Below are 14,875 nucleotides of genomic sequence, written 5' to 3'. Positions count from 1 at the left end.
AAGGAAAAAAATATTTGTGATTTCAGCCCTGAAGAATTTTGATAGCAATGCTGTGAAGTGCTCATATTAGACGACCTACATGCAACTGTAATGGTTTGTGCCGGTTATGTGAAGAGTGTGAAAGCCTTCGGCAGCCTTAAAGAGAACCTTTCACCAGTTTGAGCATGTTAAATTGGCCAAAGCCTGGAATAATGGCGGCTAAGCTGAATAAAATGTCTGTGTTAACTTCTCATCCATCTTGCAGAAATATTAGCTTGTTAAGTTTAGGTTATAGTTTAGGATAAGGACACTGGGGCTTTAGCAGAGAGGGTTCTCTGGAGGTGTGTACTTGGTACCCTGCATGACGTTGACCAATCACAAGCAGGAGGCATGATGCTGGGAAAGAAATAATACTCCCTCAGAAGAATATGGGCTCTTGTACGAGATATGAAATGATAGACAGCCCTAATGTCTGCACCTACTGTGTAAAGTACAGCAGAGCTGAGTGTGATTACAAACAACTCCAGGTTTCATCTCACAGCAGTTGGTGTGGGGGGGGGGGCGCTTTAGAGTGAAAATGAGTGTGATTATAAACAGCACAGCAGCTCTCATCACAGTACTGTCAGCTCGGCTGTATCCCCTTTCCTTCCCTTCACTGACTGCCATGAGGTGAAAGTATTTGTAATCCCACTCGGCTCACACAGTAGGTGCAGAGAGCAAGGCTGTCATTACGTCTCACAGGAGAAGGCATGTTTTTCTGGGGGAATACTCTGCTTTCCCTTCCATTATACCTTCGGCTTATGATTGGGTAACGTCAAGCAGGGGAAAAGTAGCTCACACCCCAGAGACAAATCTCTGGTCACACCCTGTTAGACTTATAAATGATACCCTATTCTTTATAAGCTAAGGTCTCAGCAATGAAGATGAGAAATCTGTTTTACCCAGCTGTGCAGCCACTATTCCATGATGTGACCAGATGAACATGTCCATAGTGGTGACAGATCCTCTTTCACATATTCAAGGTGCTGTTAAAACGGCAGAGAAAAAAAAATGATCAGGCGTCTAGGGAGGCTCCTCGATGATGAAAATGTGAGTGGGTGAAAAACCCCAGTATTTACTGGAATCTCACTGTATCTCCTGTAATGAATTTTTATTTTTAAGAAAAATAATTTCAGCATCCATATTAGATGTATAAACCAGTTGTATAGAAACCGTTAATAAAACATTGGAGATTATCTGTCATGAGATAGAAATGTTCCTAGTGTATTAAATATATTTTGCTTTCCCTGTTTCTACAGTTTATTGGGTTCCATGTTTCCGATGCCGCGTGTTATCTATGCGATGGCTGAAGATGGACTTCTCTTTAGGTTCCTAGCTAGTGTCAATAAGAAGACCAAGACTCCACTGATTGCAACCATTGTGTCTGGTATTGTGTCAGGTGAGATTGTGTCCCCATAACCATCTATTGTGTATATGCTTAGAAAACATGCTGCTCCTTGGTCTTGAAAAGCCGCTAATCTGTTGTGCATTCACTTAATGGCCGTGTTCTGATTTTGCCTCACTTTTAACGGTTAAGACCGTCTCAATGGGTGCACCTTGTCGAGGTGGGATGGATTTTGTTTTTTTGATCAAAATAGGGTTAACTAAGTATCCGATGTTATTTACATGTACTATTACTATTTACTTGCTGTAGGATATATGCCCATTTTTTTTCTTTTTTCTTTGTGGAATGGCCAGTGTGAACTTGCTCTTACACTTTGCACATATACCATCTTATAGACTGGCTCATTTCTTTTGGTTTTATTTTTAACGGTGCAGCTTGTATGTGTTCTGGTCGCATAGTTTTTGTAAATGCTATTTTACACACTGGGCTGTATAGGGCTATTTTACCATACATTTAGTGTTCCTGACGCGCGCTGCACAGTTGGTATGAATAAACCGTTGTGCTAGTTAAACTCTGTATCTATCGCCATATTCCGATATCTGTTTTTCTTCGGTTTTCTATTTGTTTTATATGGATCGAGCACAGCTCTATTATAGCCTATGAGGCTGTACACCTGTCCATAATTTGTATGCAGATTGAGTGGTATGCAAAAAAATCACTAGGACATGTCTATTTTTCCATCTTTTTATTTATTTTTTTTTATCTGCGTCACGGATTAAAATCACTCATACAAGTCTATGAAATTCACTGACAGCACACGGATGGCATTAGTGTACAGTCTGTGATTAACTTTGCAATTTATTTTTTTTCATCAGTGAAATCACGTATGAAACCCTGATGGTAAAAACTGAAACTGACCAAACCCTGATGAACTCTGACCCAAAACCCTGATGAACAGAATGTAGGCTCGCAAGGGCAGGGCCCTCTCCCCTCTGTACTACTCTTATTGTTAGTTTACAAATTGCTTCTTCACAGACAGAGGGGACTTGAACTCCATAGCGCCACCTATTGGAAGCAGAAATCCTACAAGTCACAATCAACCCTTTAACGAGTCATGCAATATGACTTAGGATAAAAGCCAAATCAGAATCTCTATTTGCGTACACGGTGGTTCGGGGTATTGCCCCTCGTCAGTGCAAAGTATGAGAACTGATTTGGCTGCATGAGAGGCTCTGGACTGAGGTCTAAGGGGTAACGTTTCTCCTTGTGGAGAGTGACATACTGGCCTTGCACTGACAAAGGCCAATAGCCCAAAACGCTGTCTTCAAACTGAGATTCTGATTTGGCTTTTATCCTAAGTCATATTGCAAGACTCGTTAAAGGGTTGATTGTGACTTGTAGGATTTCTGCTTCCAATAGGTGGCGCTATGGAGTTCAAGTCCTCTTTCTCCCTGAAAAGGCAATTTGCATATTAAATTTCCCAGAGGAGCATTGCACGGTGACTAAGCCTCCTTACCTTGGCATGCCAGAGCCGGTATGTCACTCTCCACAAGGAGAAACGTTACCCCTTAGACCTCATTGTTAGTTTATTCACCATAATTTACATTTGTACCTTAACCCTTTTCCATGTACGGCACCATGGAATCAATGGTGCTTTAAAAATAATTATTTATACCATATTTTATTTTCATATATAAATAGAAAACATGCTGTCAGTAGGTATTTTAAGTACATTTCTTCTTGTATGCTTTTTTGTGCTCTTTTGTCTGGTGTAATTAATATGTGGTTAATATTTGCTTGCAGCATTCTTCGCATTACTTTTTGATCTGGATGTCCTTGTGGAGTTGATGTCCATCGGTACCTTACTCGCTTACTCCCTGGTGGCTGCCTGCGTCGTTATTCTTAGGCAAGTTGTATACTAACCTCTCTATAGTCTATCCGTATATAAAGTTACCTGTTGTCCTACAGCATTAATCCAGAGGAGGTCATTTAACCTTCGTGAGGCTTTTGCCAAATGTGTTTGTTGAAAACCAAACCCCCCAATAAATAGTTGTCTTTACGCTTGTAGATACCAACCAGAGATGCTGAACTGCTCATTGAAGACCACTGAAATGGAGAAGCTGAATAAGGCCGACAGTGAGAAGACGCACGCAGATGTTCAGGTCACCTTTACTCAGTGTGATTCCTTCAACATCCAGCATCTTGTGTCTCCCATCACGGATGTCCCCACCAAAACTTCAGGACGCATAGTTTATGGCTGTGTCTCAGTAATTTGTAAGTACATCAGTCTCCTTAGCAATATTCATTAGCTCTCATCAGACCTGCTCACTTACGTACCCTTCATTATCCTCTTTCTTCTTTTCCAGCCGTCTTATTCTTTGTCATGTCTGTGATACTGGGTCAGAAGCTCAATGACATTCTTGCCAGGAGCCCCATATGGATCGCCATCTTTACCCTTCTCTCGGTGGGGGCTGCTGTTGTTACTTTTGTGATCTGGAAACAACCAGAGTGTAAAACCCATCTGTCATTTAAAGTAAGTTATCACCTCTTTATTACATGTAAGAAAACCATTCATAAATACCATAATGTAGTTATTGAAATAATAAAAAATCACCTTGAATACATGTGATAATGTTTGTTTGCTTTTGCGCTATAGGTGCCCGCACTCCCTCTGTTGCCTCTGTTCAGCGTGTTTGTCAACCTTTATTTCATGGTCCAGTTTACCGCTGGGACTTGGATTCGATTTGCTATTTGGATGGCTTTAGGTAAAATCTCTTTCTTTCATATCACTAACACATTCTGTAGGTTTGACATCACTTGCATTATTTTAAAGGGATTCTTTTGTGTATTTATGACTTTATTAACAAATTTAAAGGGGTTGCTTGGTTTTGAAAACCCATAGGGGATTTCTGAGTAAATGGCATGAAGTCCCCTAATCAGACCTCCACATCTATTAGCCAGAAGTGAGAGCAGATGTAAAGGCCCCATACACCTATTGGGGATCTGCAGACTGTCTGAGGCCTTCCCATTCTCCCCTGACTGACAGAATCAGGCCTGTTGAATTTCCAAGGCTGCTCCTTTCCTTCTCCCTGGTGGTAATAAGCCGTTGCCAGTGGAACCAAGCTTTCCTGGTGTGAGCTGGGAGAGATGGCCGTTCGGCGGACCAATTGGCCCACGGCTACCTAATGTGTATGGGGGGGCTTTAAATGAAGTGTGCCTTTTTAGCTTTGGATGATCTAGTATAACCATGCATTGTACAGACAGCCTGGGCCCCCTCCAGTATAGAAAGGAGCTGCGTGAAGGCAAATTTTCTCATCTCCTATTTGATGATGTAATCCAGGAGACTCATAATTTTTGTTTTAATCACCCCCCTAACTTCTATCATAATCATTGTTTAGTTTTCTCATCAAGCTTTTGGACTTGGTGGCTTGTTCACACAGTGTGTTTTTGCAAAGGTAAAAACCACAGCATTTTACAGTACCAGCAAAGTGAATGAGATTTCTGAAATCACACGCTGATTATTTTTTCCTCGCAGATTTGAACCATTGATGCGTTTTTGTTTTATATCTGCAGCCTGTCAATTCTTTCAGATTTTTGTAGTGTTTTTTCACCCATACAAATGAATGTGGGGAAAAAGCATCAACGCACAATTTTTTCAGTGTTTTTCCTGCCAACCCTCTGGTTTTTGGTGCTGAAAATCTGATGCAAATACTCAATGTTTCCACATAACCTTTTAGTAATTATCCTGTTTTGGGCTTTAGGATTCATTATCTACTTCAGTTATGGCATTTGGAACAGTACTGAGGAACAGAGCGGTAAAGGAAAGGTCAATCGGAAAAACCCTGACTCGTCCAGTCCAGCTGTCAAGGATCATTCAGCGACTTTTCTGTAATATCCATTTTGTTTTACTCATGCACTTAGATCGTTTTACATTGTGTCCATGCAGGTAAAATGTGTCCCATAGAATATTAGCGTTAATATTTCATTTTCTCCTCTTCTATTTTAAAGAGGATTTGTCTCCAGGTTTTTACTACTTAATCTGAGAGCAGTATAACACACAGAGAAATCCAGAGATTTGTCACTTACTAGGCTGTGTGCTGTAGTTTGTGTGCAACCAGTATTTTATCAGCAAGAGATTCACTAGAGGACTAAGTGTCTCGTGCAAACCAGTCCAGCTAATCTGTTACTCCGCCCCCACCATTAATTGGCAGTTTGCTGCCAATCAGGGATGGGGGGCGGGGTTATACAGAGCTCCGCATTCTGACTATTGCTACATCTACTGCAGAGAAAACGGGGGATTATATCACAACTACACCAGGCAGCCCAGTAAGTGACACATCGCAGGAATCAGGCTCTCTGCCCCTACATCATGCTGCTGTCAGACTACATAGCAAAAACCTGCTGACAGATCACTTTTAATTGATCTGAGTTGGTTTCAGATCTTCTGAGCATTTGAAAATACTTGATTAATATCTAATGTAGAACGGGTAACAATCCGGTTTCTCTTGATCACTCCATGTTCAGCCAGTTTATTGAATATAGTAATCTATATAGCTTTGTGTTTCCCACTATTTGGCTAATAATTATTATCCTGCTACTTCCAACATAAATCATTTATTTAATCTTAATTTTTTGCTATTCTTATTCTGTATTTTACCATCAACTTCTATTGTCAGCTGTAATGAAAAGATTATTATCTTACATTTAATCGTGGCTTCATCACTGTAATGTATTGAGATTTGGGCATATCTTCCGGCTGAGCGCTGCCAACGTGTTTTATTTATATATTGAATTGTTCTTTTCGAATGGAAGTTTCCTTTTAAAGTGGCTGAATGTAAAGTAAAGATTTTAGAAAAGTACTCCGATGGGCATGATTTTAGAAATCCCAATACTTGAATGTTTGACTTTTTATGTTTACAGAGTAAATATTTATTGTATTTTTATTACTTTTTATACGCCCGCTCCATCTAAGATTGCAACCTAGTTTCTTGTATTTCTTCTACCGTCTACTGCACAACCAGTATTTTTTTATATGTATTTTTTTTTTTGTTGACCAATTTTTATATTTGTTGTACATTTTCTTATTTCTAGACTCTCAATGTCACATTTTGGATACAGATATATGTTAGTGTCCATACAATAAAATATATTTTAATCTTACCAGTGTGATCAGTAGGTCCAGTGCCTGAGGTGGCTATTGCCCTAGACCTGGGGTGCACAACCTGCTGCCCAAGAGCCACATGCGGCCTGTGATGCCATTCTCTGCGGCCTCCAACCAAATGGACACAAAAATGCTTGTCTGACAGGTTAACTATATGTGGGAAGCCACAAACAGAAGAGTAGTGGCAGCTGAGGAGCAGGACTGGCAAGTACTAATGGTGTCCTGTGTAGACATCTCTGGAGGCCTCGTACTTCAGGAGAATGGGGTCTTTAAAGCTACTTCATAAAGTAGTATCTGAATTAGACAGGTGGCCTTCCATATTTGTGACTCTCTCCATTGTAGTTTATGGGAGAGATAAAACATTAGGCAGTAAGCACAAACCCCTAATCAAATCCACGTGCGTTCATGACTTTTTAGGGTATGCTCAGGGTTTTTTTGTTTGTTTTTTTTACAGGGATTTAAAAGTGGATTTCACTACAAAATATATGGAAAAAATATTTCCTATTTGAATGGTAAATGCTGAAAATAATGTGGAAAAACCCACCACACAAGCTTTTCCCATTAAAATTGGAAGCTTATTTAAAGTGTTATTTGATGTGAATTTCTGTGCAGAATCTATTTCTAAGTCTTTGTAAAACAAAAAATGGTGTGAATGTACCAAGTGCTATTTGGTGGAGGTAAGTACCACCTAGCAAACATTTATGGTATATACTTTTGATATACCGCAAATGTCACAGAAGGTAATGGCCCCTATAATTTTCACTGGGATTGGTTCTGTATGACAATCTGATCCTTGGACCAAAAAAAGGTTGTGCACCCCTGACTTATCGAATGAGTACATGCCAGTACCCTGGTTCCACATGGTAAATCTATATTGTGGGTAATAAAAAAAATATATATGTATATTGCAGCCAATTTTTACATTTGCAGCCGGGATCTCCGAGGCCGGACCAGATGTTAGAACTGGGTAACTGGCATCTATTTGCTAATCTCTAGACCGTAGATGATCGTATAATGACTAGGAGCCTGTTACTATTGTAGTCATGGTATTAATGTAGAAATCACGTGACGATGGCACAAGAGCATTACAGTTAATCGGCTTCCATGGGCCGACTCATGGGTAGTTTTATTATATTGACACCGGTGTGAGTGAAGATTTCTATCTTGCTTGTATGAGGCGTGAAATATTTTAGGATATTAACTTTTCATTTGACCACATACTTTAGTTTGAACGGTTTTACAATTAGGCAGTAGACGTTGTTTTTATAGTGTTTGATGTCATGTCCGGCCTTCATTGTTCTAAACTTTTCCTATATTTAATCCGTACATTTTTATATTGCAGATAAAGATTTGTAACTTCCTATATTCTTTGTGGTATTAAAACTTGTCTTTTTTTATTTGTATGCACAATAATGTGTCATCAATGATTTTAAATGTCTATTTGGATGTATTTTTGTAGAAAATAAAAAAAATGCATTTTTTTGTGTGCTTTTTGTCATTGTTCAATTATTATTTTTTTTTAAACCACTAAATGGTTACTGTACTTTCAGACAAGTACATGGGGAATCTGCAGATTAGTGGATGGCACGTTACAGATCATGAGAGCATGCGGTGAGAAAGTGTGTGCCAGTTACTCGTAAAGCCTGCTACAGCTGCTGTCGTGCATGGGTGAAATTGGGATTGCTGTACAATGAAAAGTTTGCTTGAAACCCCCTAGTTTTAGGGCTCATGCAGACTACCGTAGTTTTGGTACAAGTACGATCCGTCAAAACATCGGATCGAACTTGGACCAATGTTATTCACTGAGCACATGTCCGAGTGGTCAGAGGGGAAAAAGTCCCAGTATGCACAATGTGCCTCCCATAATCTGATTGTACCTGGCCATTCAAGTCTGAGTCCGTAAAAAAAAAATCGGACAACACTCCGATGAAGATGCCGGAGAAATTTTTTTTTTTTTCTTTTCATATTTGAGAAAATCTGATCATCATAATCGGACCGATATGGAGAAGACTGTCGTCTGTACCTGCCCTTAGTGTGTTAAATTGGGTTCTGGAATTCCACTGGGTTTTTCCCTAGATGTAACGGGAAAATAGTTTGTGTGCTGATGCTGCTGGCTCCATGTTTGTGGTTGTGCTAGACAAGAATGGTCCTAAATAGTGTTGAGCGAGTATGTTCTGTTCCGAGTATGCTCGGGCCGAGCTCCGAGTATTTACAGCTGCTCGGTGATGTTTGAATCGCTCCCATGTGCATGATTTGCGACTGTTTGACAGCTTTATTACATGTGAGGAATGTATAAGAAATAGACATTCCTCCCATGTAATGAAGCTGTCAAACAGTCGCAAATCATGCACTCGGGAGCGATTCAACCATATCGCCGAGCAGCTATAAATACTCGGAGCTTGGCCCGAGCATACTCGCCGAAAGGGTTAACAGAACATACTCGCTCAACACTAGTCCTAAACTGTAGTTAGCCTAATGGCATTCACTGCCAGTCCCTTTAAATAACCCTCCAGTCTCCCTCCCTAGGCCGAAATTGAGACACCGTCTGAGTACGGACCATGATGTTCAGAGCAGTTGTGGGTCTACTGACCCAAACTCTGATGCCTCATGGATATACAAGCGGTTGTTGAGTTTGGGTCAGTAGACCTGCAGTTGGGTCGGAGATCACTTGTACTTGCACCATATCTCATGGACGTCTTAAATTCGGCCTTAGATCTTTTTCCCTTCGTAATATGTGCAGCCCTTCCTTGGTGATATTCTTTTTCTCAACAAGGCTTTAGTAGTGGATGGTTTAATAATATTCTAGTCTTACAATAATAGAAAGCTTCTTGTCCATGCATTGACTTCCTAGTAAAGGGAAACTGTCACCTGATTCATGTGTCCCAAATTGCGGAGTTTGCCAGCCAGGTATATTTCTCTGGTTCTTGTATGTCTGATTTTAGACTCAAAATAAGGCTAAATGGTGGAGCAGCAGTGAGTGAGTGAATGCTGCCCAGTACTGGAAGTAAGACCACATAATGGACTGAGCACAACACACCAGCTAATTTGATTATTTTCATTTATTACATTCTCGAATTGCAGTTACTTTAACCGGTTCCCGACCGCCCACTGTAGATAAACGTCGGCGCTTGCTGGGCTCTGTGCAGCGCCAACGTTTAAAAACGGTGGGTGGTCTCGCAGCGCTCAGGACCCCCAGGGTCCTGCAAGCGTTACGATTCCGGTGCAGAGCGTTAACTCTGACAGGGAACATCATCGGGACCTGATTAGATCAGGTCCCAGTGATGTTAACCCTTTGCTGTCTTCTATATGCTGCGATCTATAGTGATCGCGGCATATAGGAGACAGCAGGAGGAGAGGGGGTCGTCTTACTTACCTCTCCGAAGACCTCCGAGTCCTTCCAGGACCTGGGGTTGCTATGGCAGCTGGAGGTCACATGACCGCCTCCAGCTCTGCCATATATGGTGTCCTGTCTGGCTCAGCTGCAGCTGAGCCAGACAGGAGACTCTGACTGAAACAGTCAGGGAAGATCTCATGTAATGTAATATATGTCTATTACATTACATGAGATCAGTGATCAGAAAAATAAAAATTAATGTCCCATACAGGGACTAAGAAAAAATGTAAAAAAAAAAAGTTTTTAAACTATTAAAAAAAAAAATCCCAAATAAAAATAAATAAAATATTAAACCAATAAATCCGTATATTTTTACAAAACCAAAAAAAGTACACATATTTGGTATCGCCGCATCCGAAACAACCAGAGCTATAAAACTGTCACACTAATTAACTCCTTCTGTGCACACCGTAATAAAAATAAATAAAAAAACGGAGCAAAAAAATATGCTTTTTCATCATATCGCCAAACAAAAAGTGGAAAAAAATGCGATCAAAAAACAAAATAGAAATAAAAATGGTACCACTGAAAACGTCATCTTGTTCCGCAAAAAAAAGCCGCCATACAGCTCCATCAGCCGAAAAATAAAAAAGTTATAGCGCTCAGAATAAAGCAATGCAAAAAAAATATTTTTTTCTATAAAATAGTTTTGTGTAAAAGCGCCAAAACATTAAAAAAAATACAGTAAGTGTAGTATCGCTGTAAACTTACTGACCCGAAGAATAACGCTGCCTGAACACTTTTACCACACGCAGAACGGCATAAAAAAAAAACCTCAAAAAACAATTCCTGAATTGTTTTTTTGTTAATTTTACCTCCCAAAAAACGGAATAGAAAGCGATCAAAAAATGTCACGTACCCAAAAATGGTACCAATAAAAATGTCAACTCGTCCCGCAAAAAACAAGCCATCGCATGACTGTCGGCCGAAATATGGAAAAATTATAGCTCTCAAAATATGGTGATGCAAAAACTAGATTTTGCAAAAAAAAAGTGTCTTTTAGTGTGTGACAGCTGTCAGTCATAAAACCCGATATAAATCTGGTATCTCTGTAATCGCACCGACCCAAAGAATAAAGTAATCTAATCAGTTATATCACACTAGGAACGGCGTAAAAAATAAATAAAACCAATTCTTCACCTACTACTGATTTGTTTATTAGGTCTCCCAAAGATCGCAGTAAGGCTCTGCCAACATTTATCCTGTGCTCTGCGCTGAGCACTTACACCAGAGTTTCCGTGTAAATCTCTGAAATACATGATTCAGCCGGAACCCATGACGGAAGATTACCTGTAATGAGGCAGATATAGGCCACTGTGGACGCCGTCTAGCCTGGGATCCCACGGTGTCATTTGTTTTAGGCGTGCATAAAAGTGCGGTTGGCCACAGTTTTGTGCACTTCTGAAAAAAAGGACGCCGCTAAACAGAGGCCAGACGGAGTCCAGAGTAACTCTGCTGTCTCATTACAGTGAATGGATCCCACAGGGGTTTCATCTGAATTACATCGGGGTTTCCATCTAAATTTCCAAGTGATGTAAGTGCTCAGCCTAGAGCGCCGGATAAATGTTACATAAAATGTTCCCAATAAAAGCTTCAACTCAGTCCTCAAAAAAAGCTAGTCCCCACTCAGGTCCGTCATCTGTTAAAAATATAAGGGACTTCCAAGTTACTGGTAGCAGAAAGGCTCTGGAAAAGCAAAATGGCCCTTGCCCCCCAAAAGAAATTCAGAAAATTTTGTGCTCCCAAATCCAAATGCCTATTCTACAATAATTTGTTCTCCAATTGTCAAATAGCGCTCCGTCCCCCCCAGATCTCGCCGTATGGCTGAGTGGTACGATACAGCCACATATGGGGTATTGACACTTTTAGAAGAAATTGTGTGACACATTTCGGCACCATTTTTACCCATTGCCCTGTGTGAAAATGTAAAATCTGAGGGTAAAACATTTTTTTGTGGTAAAAATATAATTATGCTTTTTATCACTGCCCAATGGTGTATAAATTTAAAAATTAAAAAATACTCACTACTTCCCTAGATGAATTCCTTGAGAGGTGTAGTTTACAAAATGGGGTCACTTGTGGGGGTTTCTGCTGTTTCGGCATGTCAGCGACTCTTCAAATGTGACATGGTGTCTGCTGCCTATCCCAGCCAACATAGCGCTCCTTTCTCTTCCGAACCCTGCCGTACACCAAAGCAGTGGTTTTCCCTCACATATGGGGTATCAGCACGCTCAAGAGAAATTGCACAAAAAAATTTGGGGTCCATTTTTTCCTGTTACCCCTGTGAAAATAAAAAAAATTGGGTCTAAAGTAACATTTTTGTGAAAAAAGTTAAATGTTAATTTTTTTCTTCCACATTCCAAAAATTCCTGTGAAGCACCTGAAGGGTTAATAAAGTTCTTGAATGTGGTTTTGAGCACCTTGAGGGGTGCAGTTTTTAGAATGGTGTATTTTCTATCATAAAGACCCCTCAAAGTGACTTCAAATATGATGTGGTCCCTAAAAAAAATGTTTTTGTAAATTTTGTTGGAAAAATGAGAAATCGCTGGTCAACTTTTAACCCTTATAGCTCCCTAACAAAAAAAAATTTTGGTTCCAAAATTGTGCTGATGTAAAGTAGACATGTGGGAAATGTTATTTATTAACTCTTTTGTGTGACATATCTCTCTGATTTAAGGGCATGAAAATTCAAAGTTTGAAAATTGCAAAATTTTCAAAATTTTCGCCAAATTTGTTTTTTTTTCACAAATAAACGCAAGTTATATCGAAGAAATTTTACCACTATCATGAAGTACAATATGTCTTGAAAAAACAGTCTCATAATCAGAGGAATACGTTGAAGCGTTCCAGAGTAATTACTTCATAAACTGACAGTGGTCAGAATTGAAAAAATTGGCCCGGTCACAGAGGCAAAACAGGCTCTGGTGCGAAGTGGTTAAGAAATGCACAGACACACAATGCAACATATATTCTGACATATCTTGGAGTTCTCATGGTTGTATAGAAAACCTGTATTTTGGTGAAACACTTGGATATACTAAAGAAATGTTGACCTGGGACCAGCTATACAAGGTCTGCTTTATAAGGCACATTTCTAGATCTACATAAGCAAATTGTCTCTTCAGAGAGGAAGAGGACCAAAACTCTAGTGCCACCAATGGGAAGTAGCAATCCTAAAAGTCAACATCAACTCTCCAACGAGCCTTGTCACATGACTTGGGATAATGGCCAAAGCCAAAATCTCAATTTGTATACACTCTTTTTCGGTGTACTGCCCCTCGTCAGTGCAAAGTGTGAGATCTGACTTGGCTGGGAGAGAGGTGTCTGATCGGAATCCAAAGGATAATATTTCTCTCTGCAGAGAGTGACATGTCAAGCCTGACGTGCCAAGGTGAGGAGACTTTTAAGCTGCAATGATCCTCTGGGAAATAAGCAAATGGTCTCTTCAGAGAGGAAGAGGACTAGAGCTCTAGTGCCACCTACAGGAAGTCACAATCCTAAAATTTAAAATCTAAAATAAAATTAATTTATATGTAGATCTAAATCATCTGCTTACTCTGTCATGAGTGCCAAGGATTGCATAAAAACACTACTATGCTGTTATACAGAATATTCTATTTTTTTTATTTTTGTTTGGTAGGCAGTGATCTGCATTTTGGAAGATTTATGCAGCGATTTGGGAAAAAGACTGTTACCACTTACTGAAGTCAAATTTAGGCCACGGCCCCACTATCAGTATTCGGTCAGTATTTTTTCTCAGGAGTGGGAGCCAAAACCAGGTGAGGAACAATCAGAGAAAAGGTATAATAGAAACAAGGCACCAATTCTGCATTTATCACCACTCCTGGTTTTGGCTCCCACTACTGAGAAAAAATACTGACCGAATGCTGATATTGGGGCCGTGGCCTTAAAGGGATTTTTGGCACCATTCACTGTCGCATCAGGATGTCGTGACGTCATATTGTGCACTGTTCCTAGTCATTAGAATAGAACATCCTTTGGTCTTTATTGTTCGGGGATAATATTTATAGGTTAACATGCACATGATACTTGTTAATCAAAAAAGTGCCCTTGACAAGTATGTGGAGACACTGTTTTTTTTTTTCCTTTGCATCGCTTACCTCCCAATATAAAAGTGAGTGGTATGGGACAACCCCATCACTCCAATCTGGCCCTCCTGCTTTATAACACCCTGACGGTAGATTAGGTACCATTTTTCTTCCTGACAGGTTCCTGCTGTCCCAAGCCATTAAAAGTAATAAGCTGAAACACTACAGTACTTTAGGCTAGGTTTCAACATTTGGGAGATACATTAGTTACCCCAGTATTAATCAGATTTCACATCCATGTCTTAGAGCCTTTTGGAAAATGAAGGTAGCAACTGAATTGGTTGTGCTGGACAGCAACTTCAACTTGGACACTTTTCGCCTCTTGTTATCAGCATCATTTCAAAGGGCGAGTGAAGAAAATGGCAAAACGTATGGTTGCATCTTGGTTGTTCTAGGCCCACGAAATTCACCTACAATCTCAGGTTATATGTGCACTTGATGTCTTTATCAGGCAGATTGCGCCACAAAAGTGCCTGAACATAGTGTTGAATCGACACTGCTGTGGACATGTTCCATCATATGTCTCTTTTTAACCGCTTTAAGGTTTGGAAACCCTGAAGCGACCCTAAAAGAAGTGACCTGCTCATTCTTCAGGCGCCTTCCATGCTCTGAAGAATGACTGTGAAGCCCCTTCAGGAAAGCAACCACCATCGGTCGTGGTCTTAAAGCGGCTTTGCCTGGGATAATTCTGGGACACTGCTGGCGTCTAAAAGACTCCTAGTGCACATAGCAGCTATTCTAGGAACAAGTAAGTTGTGATACTGAAACATGTCTCAAAGATCACCATAAAAAATCCTTGGTGGGGAAAAAAAAAAAAAAAAAAAAGTTTGTGTAAAATGCCACCTTGC

At 40.1% G+C, this 14,875-nt stretch overlaps 1 protein-coding gene across 1 annotated transcript in view; it reads left to right on the top strand.

Moving 5' to 3' along the window:
• The window catches only part of SLC7A3 (solute carrier family 7 member 3), a 32,228-nt gene extending 25,222 nt beyond the window's left edge, over positions 1-7,006 (top strand). Inside the window, exons 7-12 of the mRNA XM_073640965.1 lie at positions 1,278-1,417; positions 3,167-3,269; positions 3,432-3,637; positions 3,730-3,896; positions 4,020-4,128; positions 5,125-7,006. Of these exons, the coding sequence (XP_073497066.1) occupies positions 1,278-1,417; positions 3,167-3,269; positions 3,432-3,637; positions 3,730-3,896; positions 4,020-4,128; positions 5,125-5,255 (856 nt within the window). The 3' untranslated portion in view covers positions 5,256-7,006. The remainder of the gene's footprint in view (positions 1-1,277; positions 1,418-3,166; positions 3,270-3,431; positions 3,638-3,729; positions 3,897-4,019; positions 4,129-5,124) is intronic.
• The last annotated feature ends 7,869 nt before the right edge of the window (positions 7,007-14,875 follow it).

This window comes from Phyllobates terribilis, unplaced genomic scaffold, assembly GCF_046119375.1.
Source record: "Phyllobates terribilis strain yellow unplaced genomic scaffold, ASM4611937v1 Scaffold_7__3_contigs__length_470593459, whole genome shotgun sequence".
Lineage (NCBI taxonomy): Eukaryota > Metazoa > Chordata > Amphibia > Anura > Dendrobatidae > Phyllobates > Phyllobates terribilis.
Note: the sequence above shows the minus strand (reverse complement) of the source record. Positions and strands in the feature narration are given on the sequence as shown.